This window comes from Pagrus major, chromosome 16, assembly GCF_040436345.1.
Source record: "Pagrus major chromosome 16, Pma_NU_1.0".
Taxonomy (NCBI): Eukaryota; Metazoa; Chordata; class Actinopteri; order Spariformes; family Sparidae; genus Pagrus; species Pagrus major.
The window spans coordinates 11,743,292-11,763,111 of NC_133230.1; the positions used below are offsets into that span (position 1 = coordinate 11,743,292).

A 19,820-nucleotide genomic window follows, 5' to 3' on the forward strand; every position below is an offset into this window, starting at 1 on the left:
TCTGTGGTGTGACCTCTCTTGTTTATTGAGGGCCTATTCATGGTGTTGTTTTGTGAAAGCTTATAAGTGCACCAGACCCTCTGCTACCACACGGATAAAACTGAAGTGATTTGTGTTTCATTTGTGCACCTCAGAGCACTGGTAAAATACATATGATGTACATCTATGATACTCTGGAGAATCCACAGACCTCGAGGACTAGTCGATCAACTCAAATGTAATCATTTGATTATCGATTTATCATTCCAGCTTCTCAAATCTGAATATAAAATAGTCCTCCGTGCGTTTTGGACTGACAGCAGAAAGTGAAGAGTGAAAGTATTTTTCCTGCTATTTGAAGGACACACTATTCAGACAGCGAGATGCGCCTACACAGGCCGGTTCACAACATGCATTCACTCTGCTTTAATGATTAGAGAGACTGCTTTCAGTTATTTTAAACGTTTCCATGCATGCAGTCATGTCCCTGCAATAAATACTGTGATACATTGAAGCAGCAAAAATAAAAGCTTTTGTTATAAACTTAACACGATAGAGGAAACTCTCTGGAGAAGATAGAATTGAAGTTTGAGCTTCTAAAATTAATATTTTTAGACAGCTGTGATGGCTTTTTTCAGTGAAAATACAAATATAAACATTTCCACTTAAATTGTGACTCATATCTCATATCAATCTCTCTCTGTTAGCCCTACTATGAGCACATAAAAAGTCCAAACATTGCGGATTTAAAAAGAGCATGTACAAACGCCGCCAAATTAATCCTTATTTTGGGAGTCTCCACTAACAGTTTACATCTAAATATCCAAAGTAAGTCTTCTGCCTCTGGTGCAGTGAATGACAGATGAAGGCGCTGACAAAGAAATGTGGCTCACTGATTTGACAAACACAGTCCCGATTGTAAACAAAAGATAAAATCTTCGGTGTAGGATTTCATACTTATAGAAAATCTTGTTACTTCTCTGTCAACATCTGACACCTGAAACATAATAAAAATCTTAGCTCTTACTGATGGATGCTGGGAGTGAGTGGGTGTTGACATTTCCTCGGGTATTACGGTGACTGTTTGATAAAGATATTTGGAAACTGGAAACTAATCATTTTTGGCAGCTGACTCAACTCTCTGCCACCTTTATTGAGAATCACATTACCCAGAAAAACAGAACTAGATTCTCAAACACGTGCAAAATACTTTTTAAGATTAATTTTCTTTCCTTTTCAAAATCAGTGACTAAGTGTTGTTATTGTATGACTCATACAGCTTCTTCACCTACACTTGGCCAGGGTCTTTGAAAGTCAAACTATTCCCTCTGACATCCTGTGGCCTGTTAATGGTCACAGTCTGAAAAAGGAAAAAATCCAATTATGAGGCGTTTACACCTTTTCCAACAACTTCTGTCCTGCTTTTTTCTGTTGGATATGTACTGTAGATTGTTCAGGTTTTACCTTACAAACCAGGTTAATCAGAAGTGTCAAAACCTCTATGAAAAATTTCATAAGAGCCAAACTTACAAGATAAAAGTAAAATAAATGTTTATTCCACTTCTGCTTCCTTACAAAGCCATTACTGAATAAGGCAAATGCGTTTTACAGCCAGAAGCGGAACAAAGCATCGGATTAACCTCCGAGTCCAGAATCTAAAATCCTGCTAATTCCTCCGTTACCTGTGAAACTGAGATACGCTATTCAAAATAGAGAGCGATAAAATACATGAAAGGTAAGCTCAGCTCTTTGGGGAACAGATGATTTTTATTAAAGGCTGTGAATACTTTGTCAATTGTGCCATTGTCCCAGTTAACATCATAAAATACTCAATGATTTATAGAAAGAGGGCTTGTACAGCATGTAAAGTAGATACAGTATATACTAAATATTGAGCTTCATTCTTGGCCTTAACAACAGCAGCTTTACAAATACGCAACACACTGTCCAACTTATTTGTTGTTTCTGAAGCTTCCAAGCTCAAGAATGAACCTGCAGGATCAATATTCAGTACACTTGCTATATAAATCCCTTTGTTGATACTACATACTGTGTTTTCTTGTTTTATGATTAACATGATTGATGCACTCAGTATAAAGTACAGCAAATGGACTCTATATGGGCAAGTACTCAGAATAAATTACTGGTATCTGCTCTTGGTCTGAAAGAAAAAACCTTATTAGTGAATATTCTTCTTTTTATCAAAGGGTTTAGACACTTTATAGATGAAGGACAGGAAGTGAGAGGTTGGCATTACAAAAGCAAAAGCAAATGCATCTGTGCACAGAGGCCAGATGCCTGTAATAACAGCCGAAATGCCAACTGTCTGTCATCATCGTCAGCCCTTCCGTCATGTTCTTCCTGCTGCCGCTCACTCGCCTTTACAGGCAGATGACTAATCGATGTTGATTTAGATTTCTTCCTGCCCGAGACCATGAACTCTGTCTTTATAATCCATCCAAGTGTTTCGTTGACTGTAAAGACACTTGTTGAATCAAAAAAAAACAGTCAGCTGTGCTGACATCTTGTGTCAATCTCTTGGATATCAGATTTAATTAGTGCCTCTCCTTTGGATAAAAGGGGAAGACACCAGATTATTTTACAGCTGGTATAATTATGTATTTTACACAAAAAAAACCTCAGTACATTCAGTTTTTGTGGACGCTGTCTGTGCTCTGATATTGTAAGATGTTGATTGGCTTGTGGAGTCACAGTTGTCCTGGTTGATGTGCCAACACTATGAAAGAGACACGTTTCACACCATGTTTTCACTATCACTCAGAATGATTCAGTGAAACATGGGGTTTCACAAAAACTGCTAAAACAAAAACAAAAAATCTTTGTTGTAATTCCAACATTGTCTGCTTCAAGACAGCCACCATCATCCCTGGACCTAAAAAGTCTGCTGTCCCTAGTTTTAACAACTGCCACCCTGTGGCTCTCGCCCACATCCTGATGAGGTGCTTTGAGAAACTGATTCTCCATCACATCGAGGGTAACATCCCTGCCAGCTTGGACCCTCACCAGTATGCTTTCAGAACCAACAGATTCACAAAAGACGCCGTAACCACCACTCTTCACAATCTCCCCCAGGAAGCTGATTGAAAAACTTAACACTCTGAGCTTGAGTACCACACTCTGGATATTGGCCTTTCCTCACAAGCAGACCCCAGGCATTTCGGATTGGCACTTACACCTCCTCTAAGTTAGTGCTCAACATCAGAGCACCCCAGGGTTGTGTGCTAAGCCCCCTTCTTTTCACACTATACACTCATGAATGCACTCCCAGACAATGAGGGAACTTTGTGAAGTATGTAGATGACACCACCACCCTCGGCCACATTATAAACGACAATGAGACTTCATATCGAGAGGTAATAAAAAATCTTGGTGGTGCGCAGAGAATAATCTACTGCTCAACATCAGCAAAACCAAGCAGCTGATTGTTGATTCTAGAAAAAAGGAGGCAAAGACACACACCCCTGTCTACGTCAGTGGAGCTGCCGGGAAAAGATTACCAAAGCCTCTGGGCCTGATGGATTTTCATGGAGAAAAAAATGTTAACCTCAGGTGTTGCTAGAGGAAAAGTCATTAGGAACTCTCTGAGGACCTTGAATGTCTATATAAAATTTCAGTTGGAACCAAGCTGGCTACAGGAGGTAGAGCAGGTCATCCAGTAATCACTAGGTTGGTGGTACAATCCCCAGATCCCGCGGCTGCATGTAAAAGTGTCCATGGGCAAGATACTGAACCCCAAATCGCTTGTGATAGCTGTTCCAATGGTGTGTGTAAATGGCTGAGCATAGCGTGAATGTGACAAGTGTTGTAAATCGCGTTGAGTAGTAGGTAGACTAGAAATGTGCTATATACATTAACCATAACAATGTGGTGGACTGACTAACAGCACAATATGCACATTTGCATGGCGTAAAACACACATCACTTTCAAGTTATACCTGCATTTCCTGCTATTCGACATACAATAACTATAAATTTATTCCTGTTTGATTTTCAGTAATGTTAGTGATAATCAGGAATCTTTTTTTTTATGTTTTTAACATTTCCTAAATCTTCTTTTCTGAAAGAAAGCCCCGATAGCCAAAGCCTGCAGTAAATACAGCCCCTTTGTAAAAGGTATTACAGATATGGTCAGTTGATATGACTCACAGCCTCCCTCTGGGGAACAAGCATAAAAAACGTTCTTCATCTTTTCAACTGGGATCGGAACCAAAGAGAAGCACATCAACAAAGGTGCCAAATTAATAGAAGGCGCCACAATTTTAAGCTGAAAGGTTTTTATACAAAAGGTCAGCATATGTCCTAGTGGGCAGGCGAGCGACTGAAGCATTAAGGCGGATACAATGAGGGTGGCAATGGAAGAATAGAAAGGTAAGGCTTCCTGGATAAGATATAGATAAACACAGACAGACGTCTACACACACATGCACACACTTGTATATACACTCACATGTTCACACACATGTGGAACAAACAGACCCAAATGTCCTTCAAAAGGCTGATGGTACAGGTACGATTACAATCCACCTCACTTAAGGGCAGCAGCTTGCCTGGCTGCACTATTTGCAGAGTAAATGGAGGGAGAAACATTAAAGGGTATTCACATCAAGCCCTTCATCACTGCCCGGGCAGAAACACTGCACCTTACATTCAATGTGCATCATTAGCCTTTCATTAAATAATGAAAGGGTTTATTTCTGACTGTTTGGAGAGTTTTTGTGATGGAGAATTCTTGATCGTAAACACGGAGATTATTTTGTGCGACTGACACAGAGAAAGTGAAAGAGGAGCATCACTGATGGACATACACTAACGTCCACAAATGAATAGAGCTTTGAATAAAAGAGCATTCATTTATATTTCCAAAATACAGAGTAAAGGTTGTTACAATTGCTTCATCAATATTTGCGTCACAGAGTATTCAATTTGACTTTTTATGCCATTACTATCGAAGCGTACACGTCACTTTATAAATAGAAATATATGAATGCTTTCCTTCGATACCATTCTACACCGTCCATAGCCGGTTGTCTCTGAATAAAACAGAACACGTGACTGCAGACTGCAACATGCGATATGTGGTTTTCACCCTCAATAAGTGCTGTTACTAGAATACAAGGCTGTGCAGGCTTCCAGATTAAATGTTAGCAAACCCACTTCCTGCCACAGCTTCTCCCGAAGGCTGCTGCTCTAAGTGTTTAACACAACTCACTTGGTATAAACAAGGATTACAGAAGGAGGAATATTTGGCATTTTAGCTTGCAAAGCCCTGGTTAAAACACAAAAAGCCATTCTAATCTCAAACTTGACATTATCCGAATATTTCCTGTGTATTTTCTTCAGATGTTATGTGACTCTAGCGATGGCACTATTTGTATATCGGTCCTCAACTCTGCTCCAGACTGAAATATCTCAACAACTATTGGATGGAATGCCATGAAATTTGGCTCAGACAGTCAAATCCCCCTGTGGATGAAGTGAAAATTTAAGTGATCCCTTAACTTTTCAGTTAGCACCATCGCCTGGTCAAAATTGTATTTTATCTATTTTTTTTGATTTATCACCAAATGTGAATTTGTGTTTTTTTCCATTTGTGACCAAAAAAGTCTTATCTTACCTGAAAACTAATGACATTCCCATCAGCCTCAGCTGTGTCTTTACTGTGAATTAGTAACCATGCTAACCCACTAAGGTACTCCTATGGTTTTAAAAATAAGTCTGATTGTATGTAAGCTTATGAGAAAATTAGCCTAGTTCTCACTTGATTTATAACCTCGGTAAACAGTTTCCTGGTGATTTCATGGTCCCAATCTATAGTTTGAGTCTTCTTCAGTGCAGAGTGATGCTCATTTTGTAAATTATGGTCCCATTTAGAGTAAAATAGACAATAAAGCAGGGTCTCATTCAGGATATCATCCCTAGCTCTACCCCTCTCACCCTAATATGGTCACTTCTGGTTCCAAAAAATCAAGAAACCATTAGCATGCCAACTTTAGCACTTAGCTCAAAGCATCCCCCCAGTGTGGAGCCTCCACGAGCTGCTAGCATTGCTGTAAACTCTTGTTGACAACATAAATTAAAGATAGTAATTATTGATTGTTGGAGTATGTGCTGGGGAAAGACTGTAAACACTATTATAAATGCCAGCAAAGGTAAATCCACAGTGACCTTTTTCTTAAGAGGCTGACGTTTACTCCAGCTGAAACAGACAGACTGTTAGAGTCTTTGAGAATATAGTCGGAAATATCTATTTCAAGAAGCTGATAATAAGTCTTTTGATACAGAGCTTTTTTTTTTATCAGACAGAATGAAACCGTATCTTTGGAAACACATTAGGAAAGTCCACTTCTTTTTCTGTACAGAAGCAGAGAGCCAATATGTGACTCATCTGTGACCTGCACAACAACCGAGAAACCTGGAAACAATAACATGAAAAATGGAGTAAAGAAGGAAACCTGACGCCACTTTGATGCATCAGACCTTGTCAAAAACTTTGGTTGTTGATGGGAACCTGTGGCTTTTTAATCAAAGTTCAACCTTTCTAACCACTCAAAACTCCTGCTAAGTGACATGTTGTACCCTGACAAATATGTTGTCAGACTGAGTGTCTATAAAAATAGATCCGTCTACAATAGTTCAGCTTCTTACTATGCGAGACACGAGGAGGGGTGATGGAAATGAAGTGGGTATGTCTGTTCCTTCTTTACTGGGCCTTTGTGGAGCTCTCTGGTCAAGTGGCTTGTTAAGGGCCAATGCCGGCGCAGGCTCGCTCACGGGGGGCAAGGCGGAATAAAACATGCTCTTATACCGACAGTGAGCATCTGGTGGCCAACAGTGTACTTGAGGGGAATGAAGGAAGGATGGAGCCGACAGAAACGACCAGAAATGTTACAAATGAGGTCTCAGGCTTGATAGATTGGAGAATCAGTGTGTTTACTAGTGATGGAGAGAGGTGTTACTCACCACCTGAGTGGGCTTGAGCGATTCTCCATCAAAGTGTGTGAGGCTGAAGCTGTCTTCTGGGAACCCATCACAATCTTCCAGCTCCTGAGAATTACAAGGGGGCTTGTCCTTGTCAGGGTTTCCGTTCTGGACAAAAAAAGACAGAGGCTTGGGTTACACTTGTTTTGCATTTATTAACATTTAAAAAGCCTTGATTTGCACAGAGGGCCTCAAGAGGGCCGTGTGATACTTATGAAGCTGGAGGAGAGAGGAACTGGCCAAAACATGCTGTCAAACATGAGACTGTGAGTGACTCTGAAGACCTGTGTGTGATGATGTGTACAAGACGTCAGGAAGAGGAGGCCTCAGAGCAGCTGAAGAGGGAGAGGATAAAGACACGAGGCCTGAGAGGAGGGAGGGGGGTGCTCAAAGCTAGAAGGGTTGGCTTAAATAAGAAATGTAAGGCAGGTCATGAGAAAACCCTCTGAGAAAACAAAGCCAGAGCTGTGCTTCATGAACGTTTTATGTTGGAGTAATATTTTCCAACACATACTGCTGATTGATTTAACAGTGAAGAGATTTATCAATAGGGCCGGGCACTATGACAATATATACTGTGACAACTGCCAGGAACTTTTCCATGCTGTTTATCGAAAGACATCATTTATATTTCCGGGTGTAGTGAGCCATTTCAAGTCAGTTGGCAGGACTGTTTTACGGTAATGTTGGGTTTACAGGATGGTTGTTTTAATATGATGACGTATCTTGTTGGTCAGGACATTTCCATCTGTTATTTTATTTCTCAACTATTTCCCAAGTGTGTTTCTACAAAACTGACTATATTACCATGTATACTAATATTGTGATATTTATCTTAGACTTTGTTCATAACAATTTCTCAACCCTGTACTTTACAAGTTGGTCATTTCACAATTACTTCCTAATAACTGTGTGCTTGCTTGCAGACAAATTTTACATTTTTACATCTTCAGCTGATCTGCTTTGTATCGACCCAAAATAGCTATCGCCAGCGTGGAGGCTTAAAAATATAATTTTTCTCCAGGATATGGCATTATAAATATTTGTTTCCCAACAGTATAAACGTCGCTAAACTGCTACTATAACTTTGGACAAAGCTGGGTTATTTTGTCAAGTTTGGGATATTTTCATGCATGTTTTAATGAAAGCAGAGATAAAAGAGACTGTTTGGAACATTTAGCATTTAAATTATCAGTATAATGTAGAGAGTGAGCCCACCAGGTCTTCAGAGGTGAGGTATGTCAGTCTCTCGTGGATGAGGGCAGCTTGCTCGTCGTTCATCACGTACTCCCCTCTCCTGTCACCCATCACCAGCTCCGGCCACATCGGTCCCTCACTGCGCTTCTGCAGAGTCACCTCCAGGCTGAGGACACATTCATATTCACATGCACATTCAAACACATACGAATAAACATAAGCTCTGTGTCATTCAAAGCGCTGAGTCTTCTACTATATTTAAGCAATAAGATTTCCATCAAAAATCAAGTTAATCCACTGGGTGGAAATTCGTTCAGTAGTTTTTGTGTAATCCTGCTGATAAACCACCCAACAAACAAATGGACATGGGAGAACATATAGCCTTCATGACCGAGGTAAAGCTATATACACATTAACAAAAAGGGAAAACCTCAACAAACCCAAAAGCATAATATAGCCTCTAATATAGCGTGCAGTATACAGACATGCAGCATCAGAAAAGCTCACTTCCTGTCTTCCTAAATGCCACTTGGCAAGCTGCTTCAAACAGCTAAAAGCCAAAAGTTCAGGTTCCACAATTTCAGAAAGTGTCCGAGAGCCTGATTTTTATGAACTACAGAGCGCACAGTGTACTTCTGAATGAGTTTGATGCAATCAACCAGTAAACATCCAATCAGGAGCAGTCTAGTGGCCAAAAATTCTGTTCTGATGAGAAAGGTCAGAGGAGAACTTGAAGAGTTGCTTAGGCTGACGGTAGTGTGGCCAATCTGGTTCTGACACCAATTATGTTCCTCAGTGAGAAGTGTTTGAAGTTGATCAGCAGAATAAATCAAAAAAAGAGACAGACGAAAAAACTAAAGCAAAAGAAGCAAAAATGTCTTTACCTGAGGGGTAAAAGCCTAAAAATGTTAATCTGTGCAGAGCTAAATACTGTCGACTATACAAGAAGTTTTTGAACTGACATTTAGACTAAAAATGTGATACATCAAAATAACTGCAAAATCATTATCTACCAATATCAGGGAGTCTTTTTTTAATGTTAAAGGGGAATTACAGTATTTCTGGGCCTTGTATTGACATGTTTTGGATGTAAACGTTTTTTACTTACCAAAAGTCTTGAAATTGTGCCAGTAGTGCTGGCAGCCGCTACACAGTTGCAATGGCTGCAATGTAATCCTTTGGGGCGACCATTACATCCACAAAAAAATCCTTATTTTTGTCACTGACAGGCTGAGGTTGTTATTGTAAGCGTCTTACAACATTACAGAAGCAATTCCTACGGAAATAGAGGTTGTAGCCTCATCTTAACATGGCCTTGGAAATAAATTCTTACAGCAGTTCCTTTCTGTTGACTCTAAACTCTCTTCAGCTCTTTCCACAGTCTTCTTCCTGCAACAACTCACATCTCACAAGATTTCAGGGCAAGACTTTTCCTTGAATGAGACTTGTGTTTCTGGTTACAAAAAGGATCTAACTCTTCAACAAAAAGGTCTATGTCTGTAGGGATGGTTTAGTAATGCTGTCAGACACTCAAAATAACAACCTCCGCTGGTCAGTATCAAAAAGAAGCACTTTTAGTGGATGTAACTTTGATGGTCTGAGTTGCACCAAAGGATTACGTCGCAGCCATTACAGCTGTGTTGCGGCTGCCAGCTGAGGCGATCTACTGGACTGATTCCCAAACTTTTGGTAAGTGTGACTTATTTACACACCAAAACATATAAATATAGCGCCCCGGTTTAATAACACCAGAATTTTCCCTTTACATTCATTGAGAAATAAGGCAGAATAATTTACAACAGAGAGAAAAAGAAGTCAAAGAGAAGTTCTTTAATTTTTTGTCACTTAGATATCAAATAAATGCGACCAGCGATCAATTCTACATGGCTAATTTTACCAATTGATCATTAATTACTGACAATAAATATCCGCACAAACACTTTAGATTATATGCTATTAATAGGCTGCAGCTGTGGAGACTGCACAATGTTATTCTTTCTTCCTAGAGAGGAAATCTATACACTCGCTCCTGTGTCACTGGAGGGTGCACAATGAATTCAACACACGGACACATGAGCCTAATCATCAACTCTCTTTGTTTCACTAAATTATGGCGTTGACGCTCAGTTTTGGAATGGAATCAATTTATTCAATATGAATACATTTGAATGAAATTAGAATAACATTTTCCTCCTTGTTGTACGTATGTCTGCATATGTGCTTTTTTGCCCAGAGCGTTTTCATCTCACATCTTCCTGTGGACGTCAGGAGAGGTTGTGAGTATATTCAGTCATACTGCACCAGTTGCATGTTTCCATTAAGAGAGGAGAGCAAAATAAAATACAGTGGTGTTGGGGATTTATCATGTTTTCTGGTACTGAATGTATCATGTGGTCTCCAATACATTTTCGGTCCACTGAGTAGGGTTGAAGGATGAAAAGGCAGACTGTAAATGTATTCGTATCACAGTATGAAGCACCACATATAGAGATGATCTGCAATTTTGGACAAATTCAAGAATCATAACAACAGAAACTAAGTAATAATTACTCAAGATTATGCAAGTTTACTGTATCATTTAGCCTAAAAAAGATTTTTTAAATAATCCCACTGTAATAATTTACTTTTTATTGATGGTACTTGACTCTTTGTGTTATATTTTGTCCTCTCTGTCTCTTCTATCTCCCTGTTTCCCTTTTCATCCACTTGTAAGGCACCAACCTCTGTTGCTATAAATGTAGTTTGCTTGCTTGCTCTCTAACAACTATTTTTGCTGTTACATAATCCGATCATTAACACTATCTCTGCTGGGCACAAAAGTCTTTTTTATAGACGTTGAAATCCAGAAACATTGTTAATACAGTCAAGGCATGTAAAGGTATTGGCTGTCAAATGCAGCAAAACATTGATTTAAAGGAGACATATTATGCTCATTTTCAGTTTCAAAGTATTTTTGACAACTGGTAAGCAGATCAAACATGGAACTGGCGATCAGAACCAAACCAGGTTTTAATGATTTTGAAGTTTAATCATGGGTCTTTAATCTTTGGGTTTCAGTCAGGGCTGCAGGATACAGTACAAAAAAAAAATCATTATGCGATTAATTTGAAATATACTGTGATTGCAATATGATTCAGGATAAGTGAGAATGATCATTTCTGCATCCCAATTTTCATTTTTACTGAAAAAACAATTAAAATCCTGTTGATGTGACATTAGTTGGGGTCTGTACCAAACAAACATGCTTTGTTACACCTGGAGAACAAGATTTATAGGCCATCTCTGCAGCGCCACAGTCCCATTTTATCTTTAACAGAAATTTGTAGCTGTGGAAAACATTAATTTCTTCAGATTTTTGAGGCTTTTTAGTCAGTCACCTTCCACTTCAACGTGACATGTTGCAGCCTAGAACATGAACATGAGCCTTCAGAAGCCTGTATCACTGATTCCCTTTTGTACTGTTGGGTGCTACAAAACTGGTCTATATTTGGACAACAATAAGAAGATATGAAAGAGACTCAATGGGCAGCTTCTTAATTCAGTTCTGGATGGTGCTCAGCTGTCTGTCTACAAAGAGCAAAGCCCAGTGGTATGGAAAAACATGCTCAATACGAACAATGGGAGTATTCTGATGCAGTATGCACCCATATGCAGAGATAAACAAACATACATGCTTTCCTCAGGTAGATTTCAATCTAAAACACATATTGATTCTCCTCATGGAAACATGAAATTGTCGTTTTTATATTTTGTTTGGCTAACATAATGTCCTCTGTGTATCTGTGGGATAACTCAATCAACACCCAGAATAGAGCCGTGATTTTCTGAGACAGTCACGGCTTAAAATGGCATGTAGATGCATACAGCAGAATGTCACAGTATGGAACCATCACCCACCAAATGTGAAGTGAAATTGAAATATCGCTGATAGATAAGCAGAAATAAGATTAATATGACCTTGCAGAATTAACACTCATGTCCACCTCTCAGTTCCTCTTCCGAACAAAATTATCTTTAGATTTGTCTCTCTGCACACAAGACACAGACAGACGCAGACATGTTCTCTTGCCCTCACACACACACACACACACACACACACACAGACACACACACACACACACACACACACACACACACACACACACAAGCCTTCAAACTCGAGGCAGACAAGAAAAATCACAAACAGGCTATGTAACATGTTTTTATACTGAATGGAGCATTGGAGGACTTTTATTGAAGAAGAGATGGAGAGCTGATAGAGACGCAGATAAAAGAGAGGATATGACTCAACTCATATTGACTACTGGATTAATAAATCCGGTGCTTATGAAAAGTATTTTTTTATAAAACTTTTTATGTTTTATTATTTTGCAACACTGACTCACAGAGGAAGTATTTCAAAATTAGAAAAAGAAATGGTCCTTTCACAACCGGAAAACATCTCCATTTATATCAGGTGTTCTAGTTGCAGTTCAACAATGCACAGACCTGCGTGAGACATAGAAGATGTATGTCCAAAAATCTAAGGATAAATCTCATCCACAAATGCTTTGTCACTGCAGAGCCCAGTGGCCCCTGCCAGGGAAGTCAGATATTTTGCTCTCAATTCCTTTCAATGAAGAATGGTTTGAGACACATTTTCTTCCCAGCCAACAAGGCTGCCAAACTGCGGAATGCAATTCGAGACACCTGGGGACCCATGGGACAGACTTCTCATCCAGGAAATGATGACTTTGTTTGTATTCTTGTTTAAAAAGGAGGGGATGCAGCTTGGCTATAGTGATTGAAAGGACAATAATAGGCAGTAGAGACGATGGCTCAATCCCATTTCCAATTACCCCTACCCCTTGTTTGTTGAGTGGCACCTTGCAACTCACAACAGAGTTACAAGGGTTAGTGGCTGACTCTGCCTCCTCAACAGAGGGCATGTCGTCAGTTTCAGAAGTTTCTCAAGGTTCTTCCTTTACTGAGCAGCTATATCTGCAATCATGGCCAGCAGTACTTCTCCTCTATTGAAAACAGCCTGACCGAGGCCCTGCCTTCCCTTTTGCAATTGTCTGATGTTTGACTGACGGCTTCACTCCCCAAGCCTGGCTACAGGAGTTTGTCCCAGTCTATAGGCAAGGTGACGTTTTTCACTGGTGGTGATTTAATGTGAAAGGTTTCTTGAATTGCTCTGGGTCTCGCTCATTTCCAGGGGCAAATTTCTCTTAAGAGACCCAACAAGGACACTGTGACCAGGGTCACAGGGACATGCCACAAGGTGGCAATTTAAAGAGAGGTTATACAATATCCTAGCCACACACCTTGTGATTCAGTGGTGTAAAAAAAGAAGAAATCTTCAATCTATTAACCCCTTTAAGACAGCTGATTACTTTTTTCTGGAGAAATTCAACCTCAGTGCCTTGCAGTGTCAAAATAATCTTCATTTCATTTCAGAATTTTAAACCTTTTGGTGATATTGCTGTATAGATTTTAGGTATTCTCCTCTACAGTGAATACCAAATTAGCATATATATAAGTGGAAGTACAACTACAGTTCTGTAAAATATGAAAGCATCTTTGCACTTTCCAGGATACACACCTTTTGTCATTCTTGATGATCCAGGCACTGGCCTCAGGGTCAACAGATGCGTACAGCTGGCCTTCCAGTAAAGCAGCGAACCCCTGGACTCCAATACTGATATTGTCTGCCATCAGCCTGAACTGCACCTCCTCTTTGATGACACCCTCAGGCATGCGCACGCACACTGTGATGTCCTCCGCTGTCTGCTGCCAAAAGTAAATGGGATCTGAATTCAAACAGGAGAGAAATGTATGGTGCTAAAGTTAATGACAATCCTGGGCCAGCTGTTACAGAGTCATACATAAAACATCTATTGCAGTGCTGAAATTGAAGGGAATTACTGTTGAATATTCAGTGACAATGCAGACGGGAGACTATTTAAAAAATGAATTATCATACAGCAATGGGGGGCCTGCGAGGACCGAGCTCACAGTGAAGCTATTAAATCAATTCTCCTGCATCATTTGACATTTTCCTCTGCAGTGTTGAGCAGAAATATCCATTAATATTCACTTTTTGTTAATTTTGTTGTGCTACTGGTAGTAATCAGTACAGTCTTTCTTTCTAAGTCTTTCATAGAAGTACAAAAAAACATTCTCCCTGACTGTTTGTTGGCAAGTGAGAATGAGACCTTAAAACTCTGTTAACAGATCTCAATTAAGTTTAGTGCAACGTTAGGCCATCGGCCAAGAAACACGTTAGCTATTTTTGGGGTGGATCCAAGCCAGGTGCTGATTCATCATTTCTTAAAAGGGTTTCTCAATCTTGCCATGGTAATTAAGGCTTTTTCTCATGACCTGCAGCTGGTACATACGGTATATCCCATGATTGTCTATCACCAATGTACATAATATGTGTTTCAATTCAGATCCAGATGCAGATAAATAACAGAAATGCAGAGGGACATGTAGCATGGGAAAAGGTATGATTTTTGTGACCATGACAGCAAAAGTATTAACTACAGTGGTTTAAAGCACAAAACTGAATTGACTCTCAACTACTTCCTTTGTAGACCTTTTTCACGTAGATGACAGCCGCATTTCCGCTTCTTCTTAACATGGACAAAATCCGTTCTCACAGTTTCCCACATTGTTAAGAAGCCAACTGTCTGTTGCCTCTGACTCAGCACCTCCACTGGCCTGTTATCATTCAGTGCTCTGCAATCAAATAATTTTTCCTAGTAGTCACTGAGAACACCTGGAGTGGGTGGTGCACTATAATGAAACATAAAATAAGTCGTCACAGAAAGCGTTGGTCTCTGAATGTTGCTGGGGATGGTGAGAACAGATGTACATCCTGAATGAAGTGAAGTCAGGAGGCCATGTTTGTTAAAAGCCTTGATGGAAAATGTATGAACAGCCAGCCTTGTGTCCTTCTTCAACTCCTGTCTAACAGTCCACAGATGCTGGATAAAAGGATATAATCATACACGGAGCAAACAATCTCATCACAAATCTGATCAGAAACAATTTCCAGTCTTGCACTTGAATCACATTTTCAGGAAGGATTCAGAGGTTGTTCACTGATAAATATTTCTAAAATAAATCCTTCTTTTATCAACAAAGTCCTTTTCATCCATTGCTGATCTGACAGGAGATTCATACATTATTTTCTTTCAGGAAACAGTTTTCTCCTTGTCTCAGGTGAAAGGTCTCCTGCTTCCTGTAACGTAGCTGCCAAGCATTGAAAAAGCAGCAGAATACAGTGACCTCATCACTCAGCGATGCACCTCATCTCACCAGCCGGGAAACAGAATCCAATACAGCTTGGTATTTTCGTGAAAGAAAAAAAAATCAACTCATCTCACCAACCGGGAAACAGAATCCAATACAGCTTGGTATTTTTGAGAAAGAAATAAAAAAAATCAACAATTTAAATACATACATTTTGCCATGTTTCTTAGGGTCTCTTGGATGTTTAGGACAAATTTCAACCCAATCCAGTGAAAAATAAGCATGCTGGTGTTGTAACTATGAGGGAAAAAAATAACCCAAGCTGAATAATCTGATTTATACACAGACACACTTATACAACACTCCTATAGAGAGAATTATGTGCCAGAACCGTCATATACAACAGTCTGTGATTACTGGCAACGCCTGAGAACTGAAATTGGTCCAATAATGATGCTCCAACCCAACAGATCTGCTCCATATCTGGCAGAGAAGTGAGGAACTGAAACATGTTCATTATCACCTTTTGTTGATGACTGAATCAACAAAGAAACTAATGAGAAGGAGAGAAGTCAAGCTGCCAAATCCTCCATCACTTTTCCCTTTCTTCTCCTCATCTCTCCAACTTCTCTGATGGCCAAATTGCCACACAGACACATACTGTATAAAGATAAAATACTGTATTCACAGCAAACAGAAAAGGCATGAATTTATTTATAAGTGGAGGATTTTTGGTGTCCTTTGGTGATCTAAATCATATTCATTTGGATGGTTTCTCAATCTATGTAGTATATTCATATTGTAGTTCAGTACATACGTGAATATGCACCTCTTTTCCATCAGCGCACCATCATCTCTCCAGCCCCCTTTTGCTCTCTCATCGCTTACAATCTTGTTTGAAGATAGCCACTCTCTTGACAACTCATACACTTCCTCCACTCCGAAAGGAGAAAGATAGAGTGCTGATAAAAGGATCTGCTAAAAAGCTGCCATTATTCTGCTTCTGCACCATCAACACACGCACACATCTTTCCCTGTCTGGGTCACCTGAGATTTTTCTCAGAAAGAGAGGGTGGCTGTTCGTCAGCCTGTTTAGAGGTTGTGAGTGCAACTGAGTGTAAGAGCAGGAAAAGGAATAAAGACCAGTTGGATTGTTTGGTTCAGTTCAGACACTGAATGTTTTGTGAATCTATGAAAGTCCTGTGTGAAAACCCCTCTGATGATATGATTATATGAAATATGAAAAACGAAAGTATCTAACTCAGAATAAAATCTTGATTGATGCTGAATTATGCAGTCAATTAAACTAATAGTTACACATTTTCTTAAACTTTTTTGCAGAGGATAAGATGAGCAGAAAATGATGAATTGTCATTGTTAGGTGAACTTATCCTTTAATGCCAGGGCTCGTGGAAGACTAGTTCCCTCCAAAGCTGTTTTGCAGATGCACCAGCGCTGCATCTTTGGCTTTGTGCCGCGTTTGATGATTGTGAATGGTTTAAAGAACTACAAACAACAGCAGAGCATTTCGTCCTCTGCACCAGAATTGGTGCAGCCAGACCTTCCTCCAGCGCAGACACAGCACTGTGGGTTATAATGAGAGTTGTATCAACCTTCTCATCTAGCTCTAGGCAAGAAAGAAAAGAAGTTCCTTTCCCAAAATGTCCGACCTTTATCTGATTTTATCTGCCAATTTGATAATTGTTTAACAGCCATTTCACAAGGTTGTATACCAACTATATTTTTTGTTCCGGTCTCTGAAATGTGAGAATGTGCTACTTTTCACACCTTTGGGTTTTTGACTGTTGGACAATGAGCAATTTGAAGACAACCAGCATTTATAATTTTAACATCTTTTAACAAAGTGCACTGATTAATCACCACATAAATATTTAATGATTAATATTTAAAAATTGCAGGCCCACACAAAAATCCAACTTTCACTCTTTCACTGACTAACATAAACAGACTCTAATCCATCACTGCTGCACATAGAAGAAAGATTATGCTATGATTGTGCCACACAGACACACAACATCCATACGAGCAGTAATAAGTGGCCTGGAGACATATCCATGCACACAGATACAGACGACCAGATCTGACAGAGACCCGGTCTGATTGGGAATTTTCCGCTGCCTGCTCAGGCGTTTCTATGACTACAACCCAACTATTCAGTCTGTGCCTCTTGAAGGTAATGAGTGGAGGACGTGAACGCTGCTTGACTAAAAACAAGCATATGCAAATGCAAGATGAATCTTGACCGGAAATAGTCTCATCACAGAAATGCCAAGAAGTGAGTGGTGTGGTGATGTCATATCTTTCACAGAGGGAGGCAGGACAGGAGCTCAGAACCCAGATGATGTTTGGATTTCACTTTGTTTCAACAGTTTTACTGACTGGCTGGTAAGTTTCAGACTGTGATCTTAACAAGAAAAAAATAATAAATAAATAAATAAATAAAGATGGCAATTTCTCACTATAAATAAGATCAATGCCAAACCATGTCAAAGTCTCTTTTTGTGTTTTCTCAAAGTCTCAGACACAAGTAAGACTGTGTCAAATCACTTAACAAAGGCTTGAGTTTTAAAAGGGTAACTCCACCAAGTGTTTACAGGTCATGGGGAGTACTACTGCATATGTGAAAAAAGTAGCATAATGCCTTATGTGACTCCAGAGGAAGCTGCATATAATCTGATAAACTGCCTCAAGTGATGTCACTGAGTGCCTAAATTGCATCGTGTGTAGGCACCATGTTTTGAAAAGCAGTCTAGCATTACACTCCTTTTCACCTCATTATAGACAATTTAAAATTAAATCAGAACCAGAGATGTCACCCTTTTTATTCCATGTATTCTTATTCCTTTTCAAAAACCTGATGCCTACATTACCCACAATTCAACTTAATCACTGAATGACATGTACAGTGTGTGTATGTACAGATCTGTACATACACTAGTTTACTTAACCCATGTGTTAAGCATATATTTACCAAAATCTATCTAAATCAAAATCTAATATTGTCTTTGTGTTGTTTTTTCAGTTGAGTATACTGTATGTCAATTGTATGTCAATATTTATTTGTTATACACAGCATCCCAACTTTTCGGGAATCAGTGTTGTTGTAAATAACAAGTAGAGGCATGGCTAAATAATGTTTTTAAAGTGTCAAAATACCTGGTGGAATAATGATCTAAAGCAGTGAAATCTCTCACCACAGTAATAACTTTCTAGCAGATTTCTCCAGCCGATTTCTCAGCAGCACCTTTGACCCACCTGTCTTCTCCACATCCATTGGCTCTGGGTCAGGCTGCTCCACAGGAAGACCATCCACATGTGTGAAGACAAATGGTTTCTCCGAGGCCACCATCATCCCCTTCCCCTGTGGCTCCAACGCTGCGTAGTGAGGCACCGACTTCCCCCTGAGGACCCTCCTCTTCTTCACCTCGTACTTCTTCTCCTGACCTGCATGTGATAAAAGGTGTAAAGTAATCTTGTCCTCCATTAGACTCTGACAGAGACCAAGATGAATCACATCAACATGTCAGAGCCATGTAGACATCTCATGTTATTTCACTGCACTCCAAATACATAAGGAGTTCTTGTACCTCTCATTAGGGCGGAGGTTTGACTTCTCTAGAGGAATATCCAGTGCTTTATTCCAGCTACAATCAACTCTTTGAGAAAGACAAATTTCTGCAACCTGATGTGAAAGTGAGGGTGGTGTCTCCTGGTTTATTTTCTTTTTTGTTGCATTGTTTAGTTTGTGGGTGTTATCAATGGTGACCTTGCCTGTGCATCATGTCCATTTTTTCTCATTAGATTCGGGCTGCATCAAATGCATATTTAATTGTAAATGTAATTTATCTTTACCTCTAAAAATATTTTCAAATAACTTGTTTTGACCAAATTAAAACTGAAACCAACAAATGTTTAGTTGTACAGGACAATTACTTAAACTCGCCATACTAGAGCTCCCTCTCATGGTACGATGAGGAGTCCCAGGAATGTTATTTGAAAATGAAATTAGTAAATTTACAACCATATGGTATAATACTAACAAAATAATGCAGAATTTCAAATTAAAATACCAAAACTTAAATGTAATTAAAAATAAGTTTTGTCTTTTCTGTGATATTTTTGTGTCAGCCTGATATGTAGTCTGTGATAGAAAGTGAAGGTAAAATGAAAGTTTCAAAAACACAGCAAGGTGACTCCGGGTACTCTACTACTATGACAAGTGAAGAGTAGGAGAACATTCTGAGCAGCCCTGTTGAAAGTGAAGCTGAAGACAGTGAACCGAGCACAAGCGCCAGTGGCTACTCAAGCAGCCCTGCTGAAGCATCGATAACACCTGCTAATGTTAGCAAACGGCACAAAAGCTAGACAGAGTAGGCTGACACTGC

The 19,820-nt window shown here is 39.5% G+C and overlaps 1 protein-coding gene across 1 annotated transcript in view; it reads right to left on the reverse strand.

The window, feature by feature from the left end:
- Window positions 1-19,820, reverse strand: part of nudcd1 (NudC domain containing 1) — a 52,750-nt gene that overhangs the window by 6,525 nt on the left and 26,405 nt on the right. Inside the window, exons 5-8 of the mRNA XM_073483715.1 lie at window positions 18,691-18,879; window positions 13,760-13,967; window positions 8,197-8,341; window positions 6,961-7,086 (exon numbers count right to left, since the gene is read on the reverse strand). Coding sequence (XP_073339816.1) covers window positions 6,961-7,086; window positions 8,197-8,341; window positions 13,760-13,967; window positions 18,691-18,879 — 668 coding nt within the window. The remainder of the gene's footprint in view (window positions 1-6,960; window positions 7,087-8,196; window positions 8,342-13,759; window positions 13,968-18,690; window positions 18,880-19,820) is intronic.